The sequence below is a fragment of the Drosophila sulfurigaster genome, chromosome 2R (genome assembly GCF_023558435.1).
Source record: "Drosophila sulfurigaster albostrigata strain 15112-1811.04 chromosome 2R, ASM2355843v2, whole genome shotgun sequence".
Taxonomy (NCBI): domain Eukaryota; kingdom Metazoa; phylum Arthropoda; class Insecta; order Diptera; family Drosophilidae; genus Drosophila; species Drosophila sulfurigaster.
The window spans coordinates 9749547-9766167 of NC_084882.1; the positions used below are offsets into that span (position 1 = coordinate 9749547).

The window sequence follows — 16621 nt, forward strand, 5'->3', positions numbered from 1 at the left end:
TAATGCAATTTGATTGCTCGTAGTGAAGCTAATTCGTATACTCTTCTTAATGACGTATAAATAGTGTTTACAAATTTGTTCATTTAAGAAGTGCACTTAAAACAATATTAGATTTGGACTACAATTCTATATATTTATAACTCCTATTTAAATCTCCTGATATTCTAAAACTATTATTTCGCTAGTGATCTGCAACTCAGCTTTCCGCTGTTTTTTATATTCGAAATTCGAAACCAGTCGAATGCTCTGGGTTGTGGTCCCAACTTTTGAGACATAATGCTGGTCTACAGACAAGTCGCTTTTGTGCTGTATAACACATCTGTGTATTCTTTGGTTAGTGGTAGAACAGTATTTCACATGGTAATTCAGAGTACGCCTAAAAGTATGCAATACGAAAAGTCTTAAACGTTCCCATGAAATTGCTTTGCACAAATGATCAACTTTGAGATAGTATGAGTGCTTTGTTATGCCGATTGCAGTCAAATTTTAAAGCAAGTCAAACGCTGCTGTCGATGTAATTGAAATTCGAAAAGTGTGATAAGAACTGAAATGGGATTGACTGAGCTAATAACTGTTTTTGAATGATTGTCAGCTTTCAATTCTGTGCGATTAGCAGACTCCCATATGCCAGCAGCCCCAAGGCAAGCAAGCGAATGTCGAGTAAAATCGATTGGCGCCACACGAAATAAAAAAGAGCGTGGGATGCTGCCTCATGTCCAATAAGTTTTTCAGTTGCTGCGGCAGCAAACCCAACTGACAACTGGCAACTGGCAAGTGACTGAATTGCAACTGCAGCAGAACTAAAACTGTCGGCAACTGTGTGTCTAAGTGAATTGTTGTGTTGACAATGCAGAGAGTAAAGTAAAGCAAAGCAAAGTAAAGCAAAAGTTAATATGCTCGGATGCTTGGGCTGAGCACTCAAGTATTTAAACATTTGCCCGCTTGTAATTTGAGCTACATGCTTGAGCATTACGAGTGTCTATCCATTTGATGTGCATGCTGGTGTCTCTCTTTGTGTGTGTGTGTGCGTGTGTTTATACGTTAGGAGCATCCTGCCCAGTCGCCGCCGTCGTCGTCGTCGTCGTCGTCGTCGTCCCAAGTGCCAAGTGCAAGGCCCCAAGAGTCAAGGCATGTTCGGCATGCGTGCACCATGCTGAAATCTTGTTTGTATCTTTAAGATACTTTTGCTGTTCGGTGAGCGCGGACGCACAGACGGCTCTTTATTTATTGTATAAACAATTTCGTGACTTTGTTGTTTATTTTCTTTCTTTCACATTTTGTTTGGTTCGTCGTTCGACATACATAATGGATGGCTTGGCTTTGGCTTTGCCTCTGCCCCTTCCTCTGCCCCTCCTTCACACTCCGTCGCTCGCTTGGCTTCTTTTGCACCTAAGTGAACTAACTTATGAATGCAGTTTCTCAGTTTCTCAGTTTTTAGTTTTCAGTCAAAATGGCTAAGCAAATATGCCAGAAACTTCACTTTAGCTCGAACTCAACTCAGTTCAATACTAATTTGTGCTCAGTATCGCATTTTTGAGTCAGCGAACAGCACAGGGCAAAACTTCCTTGGGCTGCATTGCAACCAGCTTAAAATAACATTGGCTCGCCTCATCGACTTTTTGGTAAATACAATGAAATAAGCTAAACCAACTCGAAGAAACTGAACAAGTGAGCAACATGAAAAGAGAAATAATAATATGAGAGAGAGGGAGAGAAAAAAAAGCATACTCGCACATAAGAAGACTTTGCACCGATGCTCGAGTGTTTTCTTTATAAACAGAAAACTTAATGATGTTGATTTAGTAGAACAGCGAACCAGGCAGCTCCCCCCCACTCCTCCTTCTGCTCCCTTTCAGTTCCCTCTCTGCCCCTTTATGGGCCTCAGACACACATTTTCATAATATGTATGGCACAATATGTTCCCCTGTTTATACGCCATGTTCAACACTTTGAAACTCTTTTGCCCTGCCTCTTCCCCTCTTCGCCTCCTTGCGTCTCTCTTTCAGACCTTTTTCCCCCGTTGGATTGTCAGTCAACATGATTTGCAAGTTGTACAAATTCATTCAGCAACTACAACAATGCTAAGAGGAAGGCCAAAGCCAAAGCCAAGAGCGAGACAGAGACATAGATAGAGACAGAGGCTGCGACTGCGAGTGGAACTCTGACTGAGATGGGGACCACGACTTGGCCCAAGTTCTGGCCTGCATGTCTGCTTCATTAACACGTCTTTAGAGTCCGCACTACGACGCTTCTTATACGTCGTCATAATACGCTCTCAATGGAGAGCTGCATTCATATTGTGGCTAAGCATGTGACCTTTATTCCTTAAATTCTTTATTCAAATTCTTATTCCCATAATCAACATATTTGTTTGTGATATAAAGCTTAAGAGTAAGAAATGTTTATGTTTAGGTTTAGTTAATTTTACCATTATATTATTATTTTTAAAAGATTCTTTAATTCCAAACTCTTTCAAAAGTTATTTAGATTTAATAGGGATCCTTTTTTTTTACTTTTTTTTGTATCGATCTTTCAAGCCAAGACACTTTTAGGTCTTTTTTTTAAGTCTAGTATTTTATTACCCTTGAAATTCTCCTAACTATGCTTATTTACAATCCAAAAAGTTTCAAATAATTAACTGAACCTGACAATACAATGTGTGTAAAATAATGATTGGTCGTAATAAAATATAACAGTGATTTAAATGTAATGTAATAATACAATTGAAATATTTAGTATATATGCCATATTATTATAATTAAAGCTGGAGTTACATTGAATATGTAATATGATTGAAATACATATAGGATAAATAATAATATTAGAAGTCATTGTTGTATTATTAAATAATATTCAATTTCAGTAGTAAAACTAAAAATTGATAGTGACTAAATCGTAATTAAGCTTCAGCATATTGTTATAAAATAAATATTAAGAAAATATTTTTCATTTTGATTTGCAGGTATATTCAAAAAGTATTTATTCATACACTTTTATGCTTTAGTATACATATAGTAAATATATTTAATAGTTATCATTGAGGTAATCGACCTTCGAACAGAATGCAACTTTATGCCAGAGCATTTTGCAGTCGTTTGTGGCATATTTGGTTTGAGTTTTACAGAGTCTTGTGAATTTTCCATACTACTCGCAGTTGAGTCGAGTTGAGTCGAGTCGAGGTGTAAATTGCTCTCCCGTTTTTCAGTGCCCGGGTTTGTTTGTCCGTCTGTCAACCTTATGTGCTGGCAACAACCGCGTCCACAATTAGTTGGCTTGCACTAAAATATGATTAGAGTCGTTTGTTGAGTGAGTGCAGAGTACAAAGTGAAGGGAAGTGAAGTGAAGTGAAATGAAATGAAGTGTGTGTGTGACTGAACTCTAAGTATTCAGTCGAAGCAACGTCAAGCAACAAGAAGAACAATCGCAAGAAATTGATGAGCCGCCATTCGAAATTCCTTTGGGGTTCGAGTGGCTTCCGACGATAATTAGATTGCCGACAGTTCTAAAAAGATATCAATAAAAGGCGTTGGCTATGAAAAATGGATGCAATGCGTGAGATAATGCAGAAGGCCCTGTCTAAGAGACGCAGTCCTTTGGCCCTGGGGTTGGACATGCAACACAGCTGTCGCAGCCATTGTAAGAAGGCAAAGTTTAAGAAGAAAAATACGTAGATGGAGCAAGATTTGTAGATGGAATAACAAAGGTTAATGTGCTCTGCTCGACTTTGACTTACCCTATCAATAATATGTGCTAGAATTCTTCTATATTCTAAAATATACTATATATATTGTTAGTCTTAGAGCTAATCATCTTCTTTGGGCATCTTTATTTGCAAAGTATGTAAGTAAAGCATTGCCCTGAGCATTCATATCCCTTCGGATTCGTGGTTCACCCAACGCTGTCAGCACCTTGAAAATAATTTGCGCTTGAATAGAAAGCCACAGCATGCTGCCATTCTCATTCCCATTCCCATTCCTGTTTCTATTTGCTTATGTCCAGGCAACGCCTTAGAGCGCCCTAAAGAAATGCCAACCCCTAAAGAAATGCCATAGCTTGCATTTTGCAGTTTAAAAAGCTTTTTGTGCCAGGAAGTTTGCTACCTTTTGTTGGCAGGCTGTGCAAGGGAAGAGAGAGAGAGAGAGAGGAGAGAGGAGAGAATAGCGAATAGCGAATAGCGAGTGCAACTGACATTAGTCGTGCAATAAGTAGACAGCCCTCGGTGACACATGTTTCCATGTGCCAGCCAAATGCCTCAGCCTTTAGAACCTCACAGAGCAGGCACAAGGAGCAAAAGCACAAGCCCAAGATCCTAGTCTTGTGCTGTCCGTGGCTTGTCTGCATTTGGCTGCTAAACTTTTTGCTTGCCATGCAAGGCACGTTGACAAAAGACGACAACAACAACTCTGACAACGACAACAAGAAGGAGAAGGAGAACAACGACTAAGTCGACAACGTTGCCAGCAACGACATAGACGAATTTATGCTAATCATTTTGGATGCCTGCCCGAGCATTATGCGACATCGAGGGATGTTTCTATAATATTTAAAACGTGCATATTCAATTTGTGAATTTACTGCTGTTTGATTTGTTGCCAGCTGTTACTTCATGTAGATTTACTAAATGGAAAAATCGAATTCTTTATTGAATAAATTTTTTTTGATTATTTCCTAGTATTGTCCTCATATATGATTCTCTTATTATTATTATTATTTTTATTATTATTATTATTATTATTATTATTATTATTATTATTATTATTATTATTATTATTATTATTATTATTATTATTATTATTATTATTATTATTATTATTATTATTATTATTATTATTATTATTATTATTATTATTATTATTATTATTATTATTATTATTATTATTATTATCTTTATTTGGTTTATAATTTCCATTATTTTACGTTTCTTAGTGAAATTTCAATATTCTACTATCTACTAACATATCATCAACATATTTAAAGATGTAACAAATATCTTCTCACTTCTTTTTGTTTTGTTTCTATTCAGCTATTCCTATCGAAACTTTTCTAGATATATAGTATCATGAATGTTTATTTCCCCTTTTTGAATCGCCCCTCGTATGTGAACGGCCGTCCAATTTGATTGTTTAATGTTGCCTCGTCTGCTTGTTGGCAAATTATAATGAGACGAACATGGCCTTGTTTGGGGCTTCCCCCCATTTTAGCAACTGACAAGTTCTTAACAATAACAATACTCTTAGTAAGAAAGTAAGTTAGACAAGAGCGTAGTATAGTATTTTAGGAAAGTATGAGTGTTGGCAGTTGTTGCCTGGCAGCTGGGAGCGTTGAGAAATCCTCTCAGTATGCACACTTCACGCACCAATTAAGTTCAATTTTCGATGGAATTGGGAAATTGTGAAAATGGAGTAGGAAAAATGATCTGAATGTTGTTGTTCGTGTCGTCGCTCTTTATTTTTTTTCATGTACATATTTTTATTTTTTCATTTATCCTCCGGGGATGCCTCGCATCGAAATTGACATCATTTGCCGCTAAAGACTCAGAAATTGCGACGAGGGTTGCACTGACAATTACGTGAACGTGTGTGCGCCGAGTCGAATGCGAATTCGAATTGGATTGAAGATTGGGTTTTCAAATTGGGTTTGTTTGGGTTGTGCAATCGGTGGGGTGCAGAGAGAGAGGGGGTGGAGGGAATTGGGCTCAAGAGCCAGCAGGCGGCATTATAAGCACATTAAATTCTAAAGGCGCAGTCGAAGCATGTCTGAAATGTTGAGCAAGTGCTTTTTATGCGATATTTGGAATGTGCGCGCATGTATTATTATTGAATATTATTACGACTAAGCGTCAGCTTCCCTTACTTTCACCCTCACCCCCATGCCCCCATCCCCCCATTCCTCAAACCTCCTCAGACTCAGTCAAACAACAGCTGCCCATGGAAGTGCGAACGTGAGGGCGACTTAAAACAACTAACTGGGGGTCGCTTTATGAACTGTTTCACTTTTTACTCAAAAAAAAGTGAACACACACACACACAAAAAAAAAAAAAATAAAAAAAATGAAATAAAATAAATAAACCAAACCATGAAACTCCAAAGTCAAAGTCATTAAGCAAAATAAAAATAAATGAATTTGTTACAAGTAGAACTTTAAATACGCTTTAAAAACTCCAGAAAACAAAATCAAGTGTTCGCTTGTTCTATTTATTCCTTTACTATAGAAAAAATTACATTAACAATACAATATTTGTAACAAATTTCAGAAGCTGATTAACAAATTCTTAAAACGATTTGTTTGACTGTATCTGTATAAACACTTTTGTTTTGAGAAAAGAGTTAAAGAACAATCCAACTAAACAATAAATTCATAAATTTGTCGAATTCTTATTTTCTTGATTTCTGTTTTAAATTTGCCCCTTTGAGGAAAGTGTATTAAACAAGTTAACTAAAGCAATCTGAGCACATTATCAGCGCCCCAAAAGCCCAACAATTTGGCTGCGTTTAGTGGTTTAATTTTTATGTTGCAATTTTTATGGGATTTCGCGGAGAGCGACGACGACTTTGAGAGTCTGACGAGAGAAGTGAAGACTTGTTCCCCCATATATATAGTATGGTATGATGATGTTTTGGGAGGTGATGGAGGCTGATGGTTGGTGAATTTTTAAGTGCGCCTCGGCACAATGTGGTTTTTTATGGGCTTCTGGGGCTTCGTTTTATGTTTCATCTTTTGAATGCCCCCGACATCTGCTGCATCGTCGTCGTCATCGTCGTCATCTGACGTCGTCTCACGTTTGTTACTTGTTGTTTGCTTTCAAGGAGTTTTAAGCAGCTTCTTTTAACATTTTTACATTTTTACATTTTCTTTTCATTTGTTTCTGCACTTCTTACAAGCACTTGTATGCCTTTGTCATTTGTGTGCATTTTACATAATTGCTACATTTCGCATTTGCATTTTTAGCAGGAAACAATTTTCGTTTGGCTCATTAAAGGCACAAGAACAAAGTGAGGATTCTATAGAATAGTTACTTATGGAGTATGACTTGAAGATGAGAGAGATTAAACCCGGAGGAACATTGACTAACATAATTTACAAGTTGAACTAATCTTTTTTATTTGACTTTGTTTCCTTTTCTTTCAGTTTCACATAGTCGAAAACCTCTTGTCTTTGGTCTTTCGCCATCACGTAGGAGTGTATGTAGAAGTTTGTGAACATAGCCAACATCACTAATGTCATCACGAATACTAACGACATCATATAGGGCGAGACATCGCAGTTGGGTTGCATGTAGGTCACAATATTGTGTACGAAGATCATCACAAACTGAATCATCTGCATGATCGTCATGTACTCCTTCCACGTCGACTGCTTGATCGAGGGATACACTGATGCCAGGTAATAATAGCTATACATCACGCTATGCACTAGAAGATTAAGGTATCCCACAAACATGGGATGACCCCCGTATCCATTGAATCGAATACAAACATACGAGGCTGCCACCATGTAGACATGATGGACGAGATGTAGGACGGTGATTTGTCTGTAGCTCTTGCGTAATACTATGAAGATAGTGTCCAACAAGTCGATAATTTTGTTGATGAAATACGCATAACTTATTATGCGTTCTGCATTCTTATGGCTGTGATCCAAAGGTAATACTGACAGACACTTGAAATTGTATACCCTCTCCCAAAAGATATAGTAACTTATCTGTAGATAACAAAAATGATTATCACGCAATTCAGATTTTATTTATTCCACACTTACCGCAATAAAAAGCACCGTGTTGTAGATGACCTGAAAGATGTTGTACACTTTGAGCACTGTTCCCAGATTATAGGGCTGTCGATTGGCCATGTGAAGCTTGCCCAGCTTTAGCACAAAGAGTAAATAGCTGATCAGCAGGATGGTCAAGGGCCAATAACCATCGAGCAACGGATATTTGACCGGATCCACATGAGGCTTGTGAAGAATTTCTAACATTTTTAACTTGATTTATGTCTCTGCAGTTTCGCGATCAAGTTTGGGCAGCGTGATGGCTGCAATTCGACTGAACAAGTGCTTAATTTGTATATTCTTTATATAGTTTACATGCCATTTTAGCATATACTCTGATGTTGTATATCCATTAAACTCATCAAGACCTTGGGCGAGCATAGTCCAGGCTTAAAAGCGTTGCTAGTGTAATTTGTGATCACGCTTTGTATACAATTCCACATTTTAATAAGATACATTGTAGTGCGATACAAGTAATATTCACGGAAGCTCAAATGCTTAACTTTAAAATACCCTTAGCTCAGTTCAGGGTTAACCATTCTCAATTATGCACGTTGACATCTATGTTAATTAAAACTCAATTTTCGTCTATTAGAAAACAAACTAATAAGTAGCCAAGTGTGCTCGACTACGCAATATGTGCTCCTTATTTTTAAAAGTGTAAAATTGTTTTTTCTCATAAAATTACGCGAATTTTGAGAAAGACAATTAAACATTTTTCCTATGAACTAGCTTCAATCTGTCTCATTAATTTTGAATTTTTTGTAACTTGCTGATTTGCACTAAATTTTGTATGATTTTTCGGTTTAATTTCAATTGTCACTAATCTTTAATTCCCTTTAACAGTGGCTATAGCAAGTCGATGGATTGAAACTGAGTCGGAAACAACAAAAGTCTAGAATGGTTTTACAATTCGAATTGAATGATTGCCATCTCAGACATGCTTCATTAAATATAACCTTTAACTTTCGGTTCGGAAACTTAAATTAATGCAGCGTATTTATTAGGAAAACTTTAGCGAAAACTATCTCTTCGAAAAGTATTTACTACGGCAGCTGGTCGAATCGGTGAACAATAATTTTGAGATGAAGCTGAAATTACTTTTTCATATCAAAGCAAAAAAATAAAAAATAAAAATAAATAAAAACTCAAAACTAATATGGGTTTTAAAAAAAAATTAAAACAAACAATATATAGCAAATAAATATGTACCGACAAAACAGTGAAATATACCAAAGGCAAGATTTGTTATGTTTAAATTCTACCACAAGCATTATACGTATACCGGCAATTAAGACCCAACAACTGTAGCTCGTTTTTGCTATATACAATTATTTCTTGAATAACTTCATTTAGTATTGTATATAGCAAAAATCGTTACTCTTACAATTTATTTTTTTTCAGCTTCCCAAATTTTAGCTCTCTTATATATGTAGCCTCTGAGATGTAAATGTTCATACGGGCAGATGGACAAATTGATAGACATGAGCAATAATAGCAACCAATACAGGGTGTCATACAGCACAATTAAACTTGCTTTATACGAGTATTTATAAAATTATTCAGTTTTTGTACGAAGTAAGGTATATTTTTAGAATTAAAATAATAGCTTTGCTATTTGTAAATAAAAATTGATATTACACATATTTTGATAATATTTGGCGGACAAGAATTTCCTTTACAATTGAGAGTACACATAATCGTTTTAAATTTTTTTTTGCTTTTCAGTAATTGTATGGTTTTTAGGCGACACATAGGCGTGTATGAAAAAGTTGGTAAACATAATGAACATGATTACTGACATAAAGATCACCATGTAGATGAGAAATCGGGAGACCTCACATTTCGGTTGACTCAATGTCCAAATGCAATGCACAAAGATGATGACAAACTGAACCATCTGAAGGATTGTAATGTACTGCTTCCACCAGAGATTACGCTTGATATTCGGTCGCTGTGATGCAAAGTAATAGTAGCTATACATGATGATGTGGACGAATAGATTGAGGATTCCTGTGACAATAATGTGACCACCGAACCCATTGAATCTTATTATAAAATATCCAGAAATTGGCATATATAGATGATGAAGTAAATGCAGAGCCGTGATCTGTTTGTAATTCTTTCTGAGTACAATGAAAACAGTGTCTAGCAAATCGATAAACTTGTTGATATAATATGCATATGATAGCAGGCGATCGGTGTTTTTCAAGGGGTTATCTGATGCCATTACTGTTAGGCAGCTTAGATTGTGAGGCCTAAATATGATTAGATAATAAACTGCCTGAAAGGAGACAGGGGTTCGATTAGTTTTCAAAGTCCTACTCAATCTCACTCACCCCAAGTAAGAGTATGCTGTTATAGAGGACCTGCATGAAGTTGTAGATTTGAAGCACTCTTTGAAGCTTGAAGGCTTCCCGATTGTCCATAAACTTGCGACCTAGCTTAAGCACAAATAACAGATATGAACATATTATGAATAGCATGGGCCAAGGACTTGAGCTGAGGATAAGCTGAGTGGGATCAGCATGCGGTCTGCGAAAAATATTGACTATATGGTATATGAGTTCCATTCTGAGTCCGTGTTCATTTTAGTTTAGCACCTCCAATGCTTTAAAGCTTTATTAGTTAATGTATTTAAGTAATTTAAATGTCCAATACAGATTACGTTTATTTATATAAGGCGTCTAAATGTTTTAGTATTTAATTTATATAATCTAATTTATTAATTATTTTGTGTATCGATTATTAAACTAAAATTCATAAACTTTTGACGTTGATTTCCAAGAAAACAAGACATATTTGTTGAACAAAGTAAGTTTATATCAATGAAGACTCTCTCCAAAATAATTTGCAACGTAAAAATTGATGAACATGAAGAATTTCATAAATTTCTTCAAGATTTAAAATAGTGTGGTTAATCATGGGATGTATTAGACTGCTTCCACTTTGCATTTTACCTTATAGCCATATTCTCGGAGACAATTTAGTAGTAAGTCAACATTGTAGTATACATAAAGATGTTTACAACTTAATTTGTTCTGTGTTTTACAGTGGATAGCTAGAAAGCAAAAATGGTATTTATGTTCGTCTGTTCATCTATCTGTCTCACAGTGGGCGATTTGGTCCCGCTAGCGGCATTTAATTCAAATTTTCAAATTTAAAAATCCGTTAATATTTTTTCACATATCGATAGCAGATGCTTTGATTAGATTTTTAAAAGCTTTTTGAAAGCTCTACGATCAGCTGATCATCAGCTGTGATCGGTCAAACACACCATATGATTTCGCAAAGAGCTTTACAATTGGAATTTGAATTCCTCGGAAATTTACAATTTTTGGTGAATTTGTTAGAAGTTTGGTTTTTTATTATATTCAAGGTATGTATTTTCAAAAAAATCAATGTTTGTGACCGGTCTATAAATGTGTAGCTCATAAAACGTGGTGGTAATTCAGTGTATTAACAACTAGCCCGGATTAGCGTACACCTGTCTTTCGTGGAGTAGAACTTAATTTATTCAACTAAGTTCAGTCTAACTCCTTTATTAGCCGAAAGTGTGAATCAGTGGAGGGATCTTTTTTTAGTATTGCACTCAGAAGTCATCCCATTTTTTTCCATCATCCCATCATTTTTTAGATAAAGTTTATATATGAAATATGTTAATTGAAGTTCAAATAAAATAAAAGTACAACAAAATTTTAAATTTAAAAAAAAAAAATTTTTTAATTAAAAAAAAAAATTTTAAAAAAAATTAAAAAAAAATTGTTTAACTTAAAAAATTCTATGACTTTTTTCTGATCAGTGAAAAAAAACCGACTGAAGATATCTATTTTAGTTTAGAAGTTATTAATTAAATGCCGCTAGCGGGACCAAATCGCCCACTGTGTGTCTGTCCGTCTGTCCGTATGAACACCTAGATCTCAGAGACTATAAAAGATAGAGGACTTTTTTTTCTCGATAGCACTTTTTATGTTTGCACGCATATCAAGTTTGCTTAAAAATATTGTCAATGCCCACTTTCAATCCCGCAAATTCACAAAAATGGAGTAACGAGCTAGAGTCACGATTTTTGGTACATATAATAATAATAATAGTACTTAATAGAATTTGGAAGTTATTTAAGAAATATTTTTGTATGGGCAAAAACGTCTACTTTACTATGGGTCTTCGTTGCTGTAGCTGACAATCTGGTATATTTGGTAATCTATGGTATTACATATTTTGAATATAGTACTATATAAATATACCAAATGTAGCCGTTGACACATTTTTGTATTTTGATATTGATATATTTATTTGGTATATTTTAAGAATAATACCGCACTGTTTTTATACCCGCTACCCATAGGGTAGAAGGGTATTATAACTTTGTGCCGGCAGGAAATGTATGTAACAGGTAGAAGGAGGCATCTCCGACCCTATAAACTATATATTTTCTTGATCAGCGTCAACAGCCGAGACTATATAGCCATGTCCGTCTGTCCGTCTGTGTGTCTGTGTGTCTGTGTGTCTGTCCGTATGAACACCTAGATCTCAGAGACTATAAGAGATAGAGCTATAATTTTTTTCGATAGCATTTGTTATGTTTGCACGCAGATCAAGTTTGTTTCAAATTTTTGCCACGCCCATTTCCGCCCCCGTAAATCAAAAAATCGAATAACAAGCTCAATTTTAAAGCTAGAGTTGCGAATTTTGTTATATACTATAACTACTATAGTAGTTCTGATTTCTGAAAATTCGGTTGCGATCAGATAAAAAATTGTGGAAGTTATTAAATAAATACTTTTGTATGGGCAAAAACGCCTACTTACTAGGGGTCTTAGTTGCTTTGGCCGACAATCTGGTAAATTGTGCCGTCTGTGGTATATTTTGAATGGTGTCCTGTATCGATATACCAAACATACAATTTGGTATATTTTTAGTATTTTTTAGTATTTTCGGTATATTTTGAAAAAATACCGCAATATTTTGCTTTTATTAAAAAATGGGTAGCGGGTATCTCACAGTCGAGCACACTCGACTGTAATTTTCTTACTTGTTCTTTTATTCAAATTGGTAGCGGGTATCTCGTTGTTTCTTGTTGTTTAATATTTTAATAATAATACCAGAGGGCCAGAGTCAATCACACTCGACAGCATCTTACTTGTTAAAGTGTAGTGGAAATATTTTATTATATATTATATTCAACTGCATGATGTATAAATTGTGAACGTGAAGATTTGGCATAATTTAGGTCCCAGTTTTCAGGAAGAAGAGTAAACACAATACTATTACTATCTGAATACTATTACTATCCATGGCTTAAAAACAATAACCCCAATCCATATTAATAAGCATATAATGCGACGATTTAAAATGGTCTAGTCATTCACATTCACATTATTGACCTGTATGCCCGTTTTTCTGAGTTCAATCCTAAATAATGAAAATAAGAATTTTTTAATAGTTCTAAAAGTTTTTTTTTTTTATTGATTTTTTGAAATTTATTATGGTCATTATTAGGATAATTACTTTCGCTTTACCTAATTCATTTTAATACAAAATGAAAAGTTTTCTTAGGTTTTCAGATGAACTGTGTACAGAACTTAAGTAGTTTTTTTCTTTAAGTAAGCATTTATATAGAAATCGGAGAACATGACAAACATGACTACTGACATAAATAACACTATGAAGATCGGTGGAAAGGGAACCTCACACTCTGGTTGAATAAGTGTCCAAAAACTGTGGCTAAACATCAAGACGAATTGAACCATTTGCAGAATGGTGATGTACTGCTTCCACCATATACTTTGTTTTATATTCGGATTTTGAGATGAAAGATAATAGTAGGCGTACATCGCGATGTGTGTAATGGTATTGAGACCTGCCAATATCAAGAAGTGTCCTCCGTATCCATATAATCTAGTGAAAAAGAAAGAGGCACTTGCCATATAGACATGATGGATAAGGTGTAGTTTGGTAATCTGTTTATAGCTCTTGCGAAGAACAAAGAAGACCGTGTCCAGCAAATCAATGATTTTGTTGATATAGTACAGGTAACCAATAATGCGCTCAGTGTTCTTCATTTCATGATCGAAAGGCAATGTCATAATGCAGCTGAAATCAGGATAGGGTTTTTTCCAGAGCAAGACGTATATGCCCTGTGCAAAGAATAAGTCGAAGTACAATCAGATTAGCATTATATTTTTGTTCTATTACTCACCCACGACACCAGAAGAATATTAAAGATAACTTGGAATAAATTATACACTTTTAGGACCCCGCGCAGCTTAAAGGGTTCCCGATTTGCCATAAGCATTGGTCCGATTTTCAGCACAAAAATTAAATACGCGGTTATAGTTGTGGCAATGGGCCAAAATATGCCAGCGAAGGGCCATGGCACAGGATCAGCTATGGGAAATAATTCAAACATTTCTAATATTTTTTTAAAATGATGAATAAGACCAATGATCCACGTCGCCGCTCGTCGAGACCGCGTCTGAGCTAGACTTTCATTATTTGTAAAGTTTAGTTTCTATTTATTATGTACCAACCCTAAAGACTTGACCCGGTCGTAATTATCGCAGCCAATATGCATGAAAAACAAATTGTCTAGTTTTCAATTTCAAAAATTTCATTACTCGTCCAAGGTAGATGTCAGTTTTATTGTGCACGTGCTAGAAATATCTTTCAAATAAAATATCTTCAAAGAGAAGGGGAATATAGTTTTAGAACTTAAACAAGTGAGAAAGCTACAAAAGACTTTGGCCGAGGTAGCCGCAACCCATGTTACATAAAATGACAGCAGAGCGGTATTATTCTTAAAATATTCCAAAAGAATATACAAAAATCAAAAATACTAAATTATACTATATAATGTACTAATTATATAATACTATAATTTATACTAAAATTATTGTATTTGGTATATCGACATACTATTACATATAAAAAACCAAAGCAACTAAGACCCGATTACAGAATCCGTTTTTTGCCATATAAAATTGTTTCTTAAAAGTCTTGCCAACATTTTATCTGATCGCAACCATGCTTTGAGGAATTACAAAGACTATAATTATTGAATGTACTAAAAATTATTTAAAAGTGGCATTTGCACGATTTATTTTTTTCGATTTTCGGGGGTGGAAGTAGGCGTGGCAAAATCTAAAACATACTTGATCTGCGTGCAACAATAACAAGATGTGTTGATAAAACCAATGGCATTCCCATTTACAGTTTCGCAAATCTAGATGGTTATATGTTCAGACAGACTGACAGACGGCCATAATTTTAAATCTCACACTTCGAAGGTTGCAGACATCACAGTTGATCATTTTCATAGCACCCTCAAATAGCACAAATAAGAGAATGAGGACATAAGGACTAATGTGGCAAGGATCAAAAATCTTGTTCAGAGCTTTTCATAGGATGCCTTAAAAGTAATAGGACATTTTACAGGGTCTGGTGACTTGCCGAAGTAAGCGCTTAACGTAAATCTTATTACAAGCCATGCTTATTATACTTTAGTCACACATTGAAAATACACACATTGAAATTGAGAATATTAAAAGCAAATCAAAGATTGGATAAATATTTTTATTGATTTTCCAATCCTACTGGCTTCATTAGAAGAATTGCTTTGGTTTTACACAATATCAATTTTCTGAAAGCCTTCTTAGTTTGTGAGATTAATTTTGTTATGAACCTAAGTAGTTTTTTTCTTTAAGTAGGATTTTCTATAAAAATTGCTGAACATGACAAACATGAGTCCTGACATAAATAACACTAAAAAGATCAGTAGAAAGGGAACCTTACACTCTGGTTGCATAAGTGTCCAAAAACTATGGCTAAACATCAAGACGAATTGAACCATTTGCAGAATGGTGATGTACTGCTTCCACCATACACTTTGTTTTATATTCGGATTTTGAGATGAAAGATAATAGTAGGCGTACATCGCGATGTGTGTAAAGGTATTGAGACCTGCCAATATGAAGTGGTGTCCTCCGTATCCATATAATCTAGTCAAAAAGTAACCGGCACTTGCCATGTAGACATGATGGATAAGGTGTAGTTTGGTGATCTGTTTATAGCTCTTGCGAAGAACAAAGAAGACCGTGTCCAGCAAATCAATGATTTTGTTGAGATAGTACAGGTAAGAAATCATGCGCTCAGTGTTCTTCATTTCATGATCGAATGGCAATATCATAATGCAGCTCAAATCAGGATAGGGTCTTTTCCAGAATAAAAAGTGAAAGCCCTGTGCAAAGAATAAGTCGAAGTACAATCATATTTGCATTATATTCTTTTTCTACTACTCACCCACGACAGCAGGAGAATGTTGAAGATAACTTGGAATATATTGTATAGTTTTAGGACCCCGCGCAGCTTAAAGGGTTCCCGATTTGCCATAAGCATTGGTCCGAGTTTCAGTACAAAAATTAAATACGCGGTTATAGTTGTGGCAATGGGCCAAAATATGCCAGTGAATGGCCATGGCAAAGGATCAGCTATAGGAAATAATTCAAACATGTCTAATCTTTATTTATTGAACGTTGAATAGTAGGCACGATTCACATAGCACTTCGTCGAAGCAGCGTCTGAGCTAGAGTTTCATTATTTGTTAAGAAAATAATTGTAAGCTGAGAAGACTTTGCACTAGATTATGCATTAACCCCTTTTTATTACTTCATTTAATATGCATGAACAACAAATTGTTTAGTTTGAAATTTTAAAATTTCGTTTCACGTCTGAGGTTGGCATTGATTTTTATTGTACTTGCTTGAAATACCCTCTAAAAAAAACAAACTTCACTGCGGAAAAATTATCTTCTAAACAAGAATACAAGTGGATCATAATACAAGTAAGAAAGCT

General features: G+C 35.2%; 4 protein-coding genes across 4 annotated transcripts; all 4 read right to left on the minus strand.

Annotated features, from left to right (window-relative positions):
• Positions 1-7077: 7077 nt before the first annotated feature.
• Positions 7078-8052, minus strand: LOC133837457 (elongation of very long chain fatty acids protein F-like). The gene is made up of 2 exons (XM_062268233.1): positions 7760-8052; positions 7078-7702 (listed from the first exon to the last, which is right to left on the minus strand). Exons 1-2 carry the CDS (start codon positions 7973-7975, stop codon positions 7091-7093), a joined length of 828 nt encoding a protein of 275 aa, XP_062124217.1. The 5' UTR covers positions 7976-8052; the 3' UTR covers positions 7078-7090.
• Positions 8053-9379: 1327 nt separating this feature from the next.
• On the minus strand, positions 9380-10547 carry LOC133838524 (elongation of very long chain fatty acids protein F-like). The gene is made up of 2 exons (XM_062269651.1): positions 10108-10547; positions 9380-10052 (listed from the first exon to the last, which is right to left on the minus strand). Exons 1-2 carry the CDS (start codon positions 10339-10341, stop codon positions 9474-9476), a joined length of 813 nt encoding a protein of 270 aa, XP_062125635.1. The 5' UTR covers positions 10342-10547; the 3' UTR covers positions 9380-9473.
• Positions 10548-13222: 2675 nt separating this feature from the next.
• LOC133837498 (elongation of very long chain fatty acids protein F-like) lies at positions 13223-14259 on the minus strand. Its single transcript, XM_062268280.1, has 2 exons — positions 13971-14259; positions 13223-13908 (listed from the first exon to the last, which is right to left on the minus strand). Exons 1-2 carry the CDS (start codon positions 14178-14180, stop codon positions 13354-13356), a joined length of 765 nt encoding a protein of 254 aa, XP_062124264.1. The 5' UTR covers positions 14181-14259; the 3' UTR covers positions 13223-13353.
• A 1051-nt stretch (positions 14260-15310) lies between these two features.
• Positions 15311-16360, minus strand: LOC133837447 (elongation of very long chain fatty acids protein F-like). Its single transcript, XM_062268215.1, has 2 exons — positions 16070-16360; positions 15311-16007 (listed from the first exon to the last, which is right to left on the minus strand). The coding sequence occupies exons 1-2, from the start codon at positions 16277-16279 to the stop codon at positions 15453-15455; spliced, it is 765 nt and encodes a 254-aa protein (XP_062124199.1). The 5' UTR covers positions 16280-16360; the 3' UTR covers positions 15311-15452.
• Positions 16361-16621: the final 261 nt, after the last annotated feature.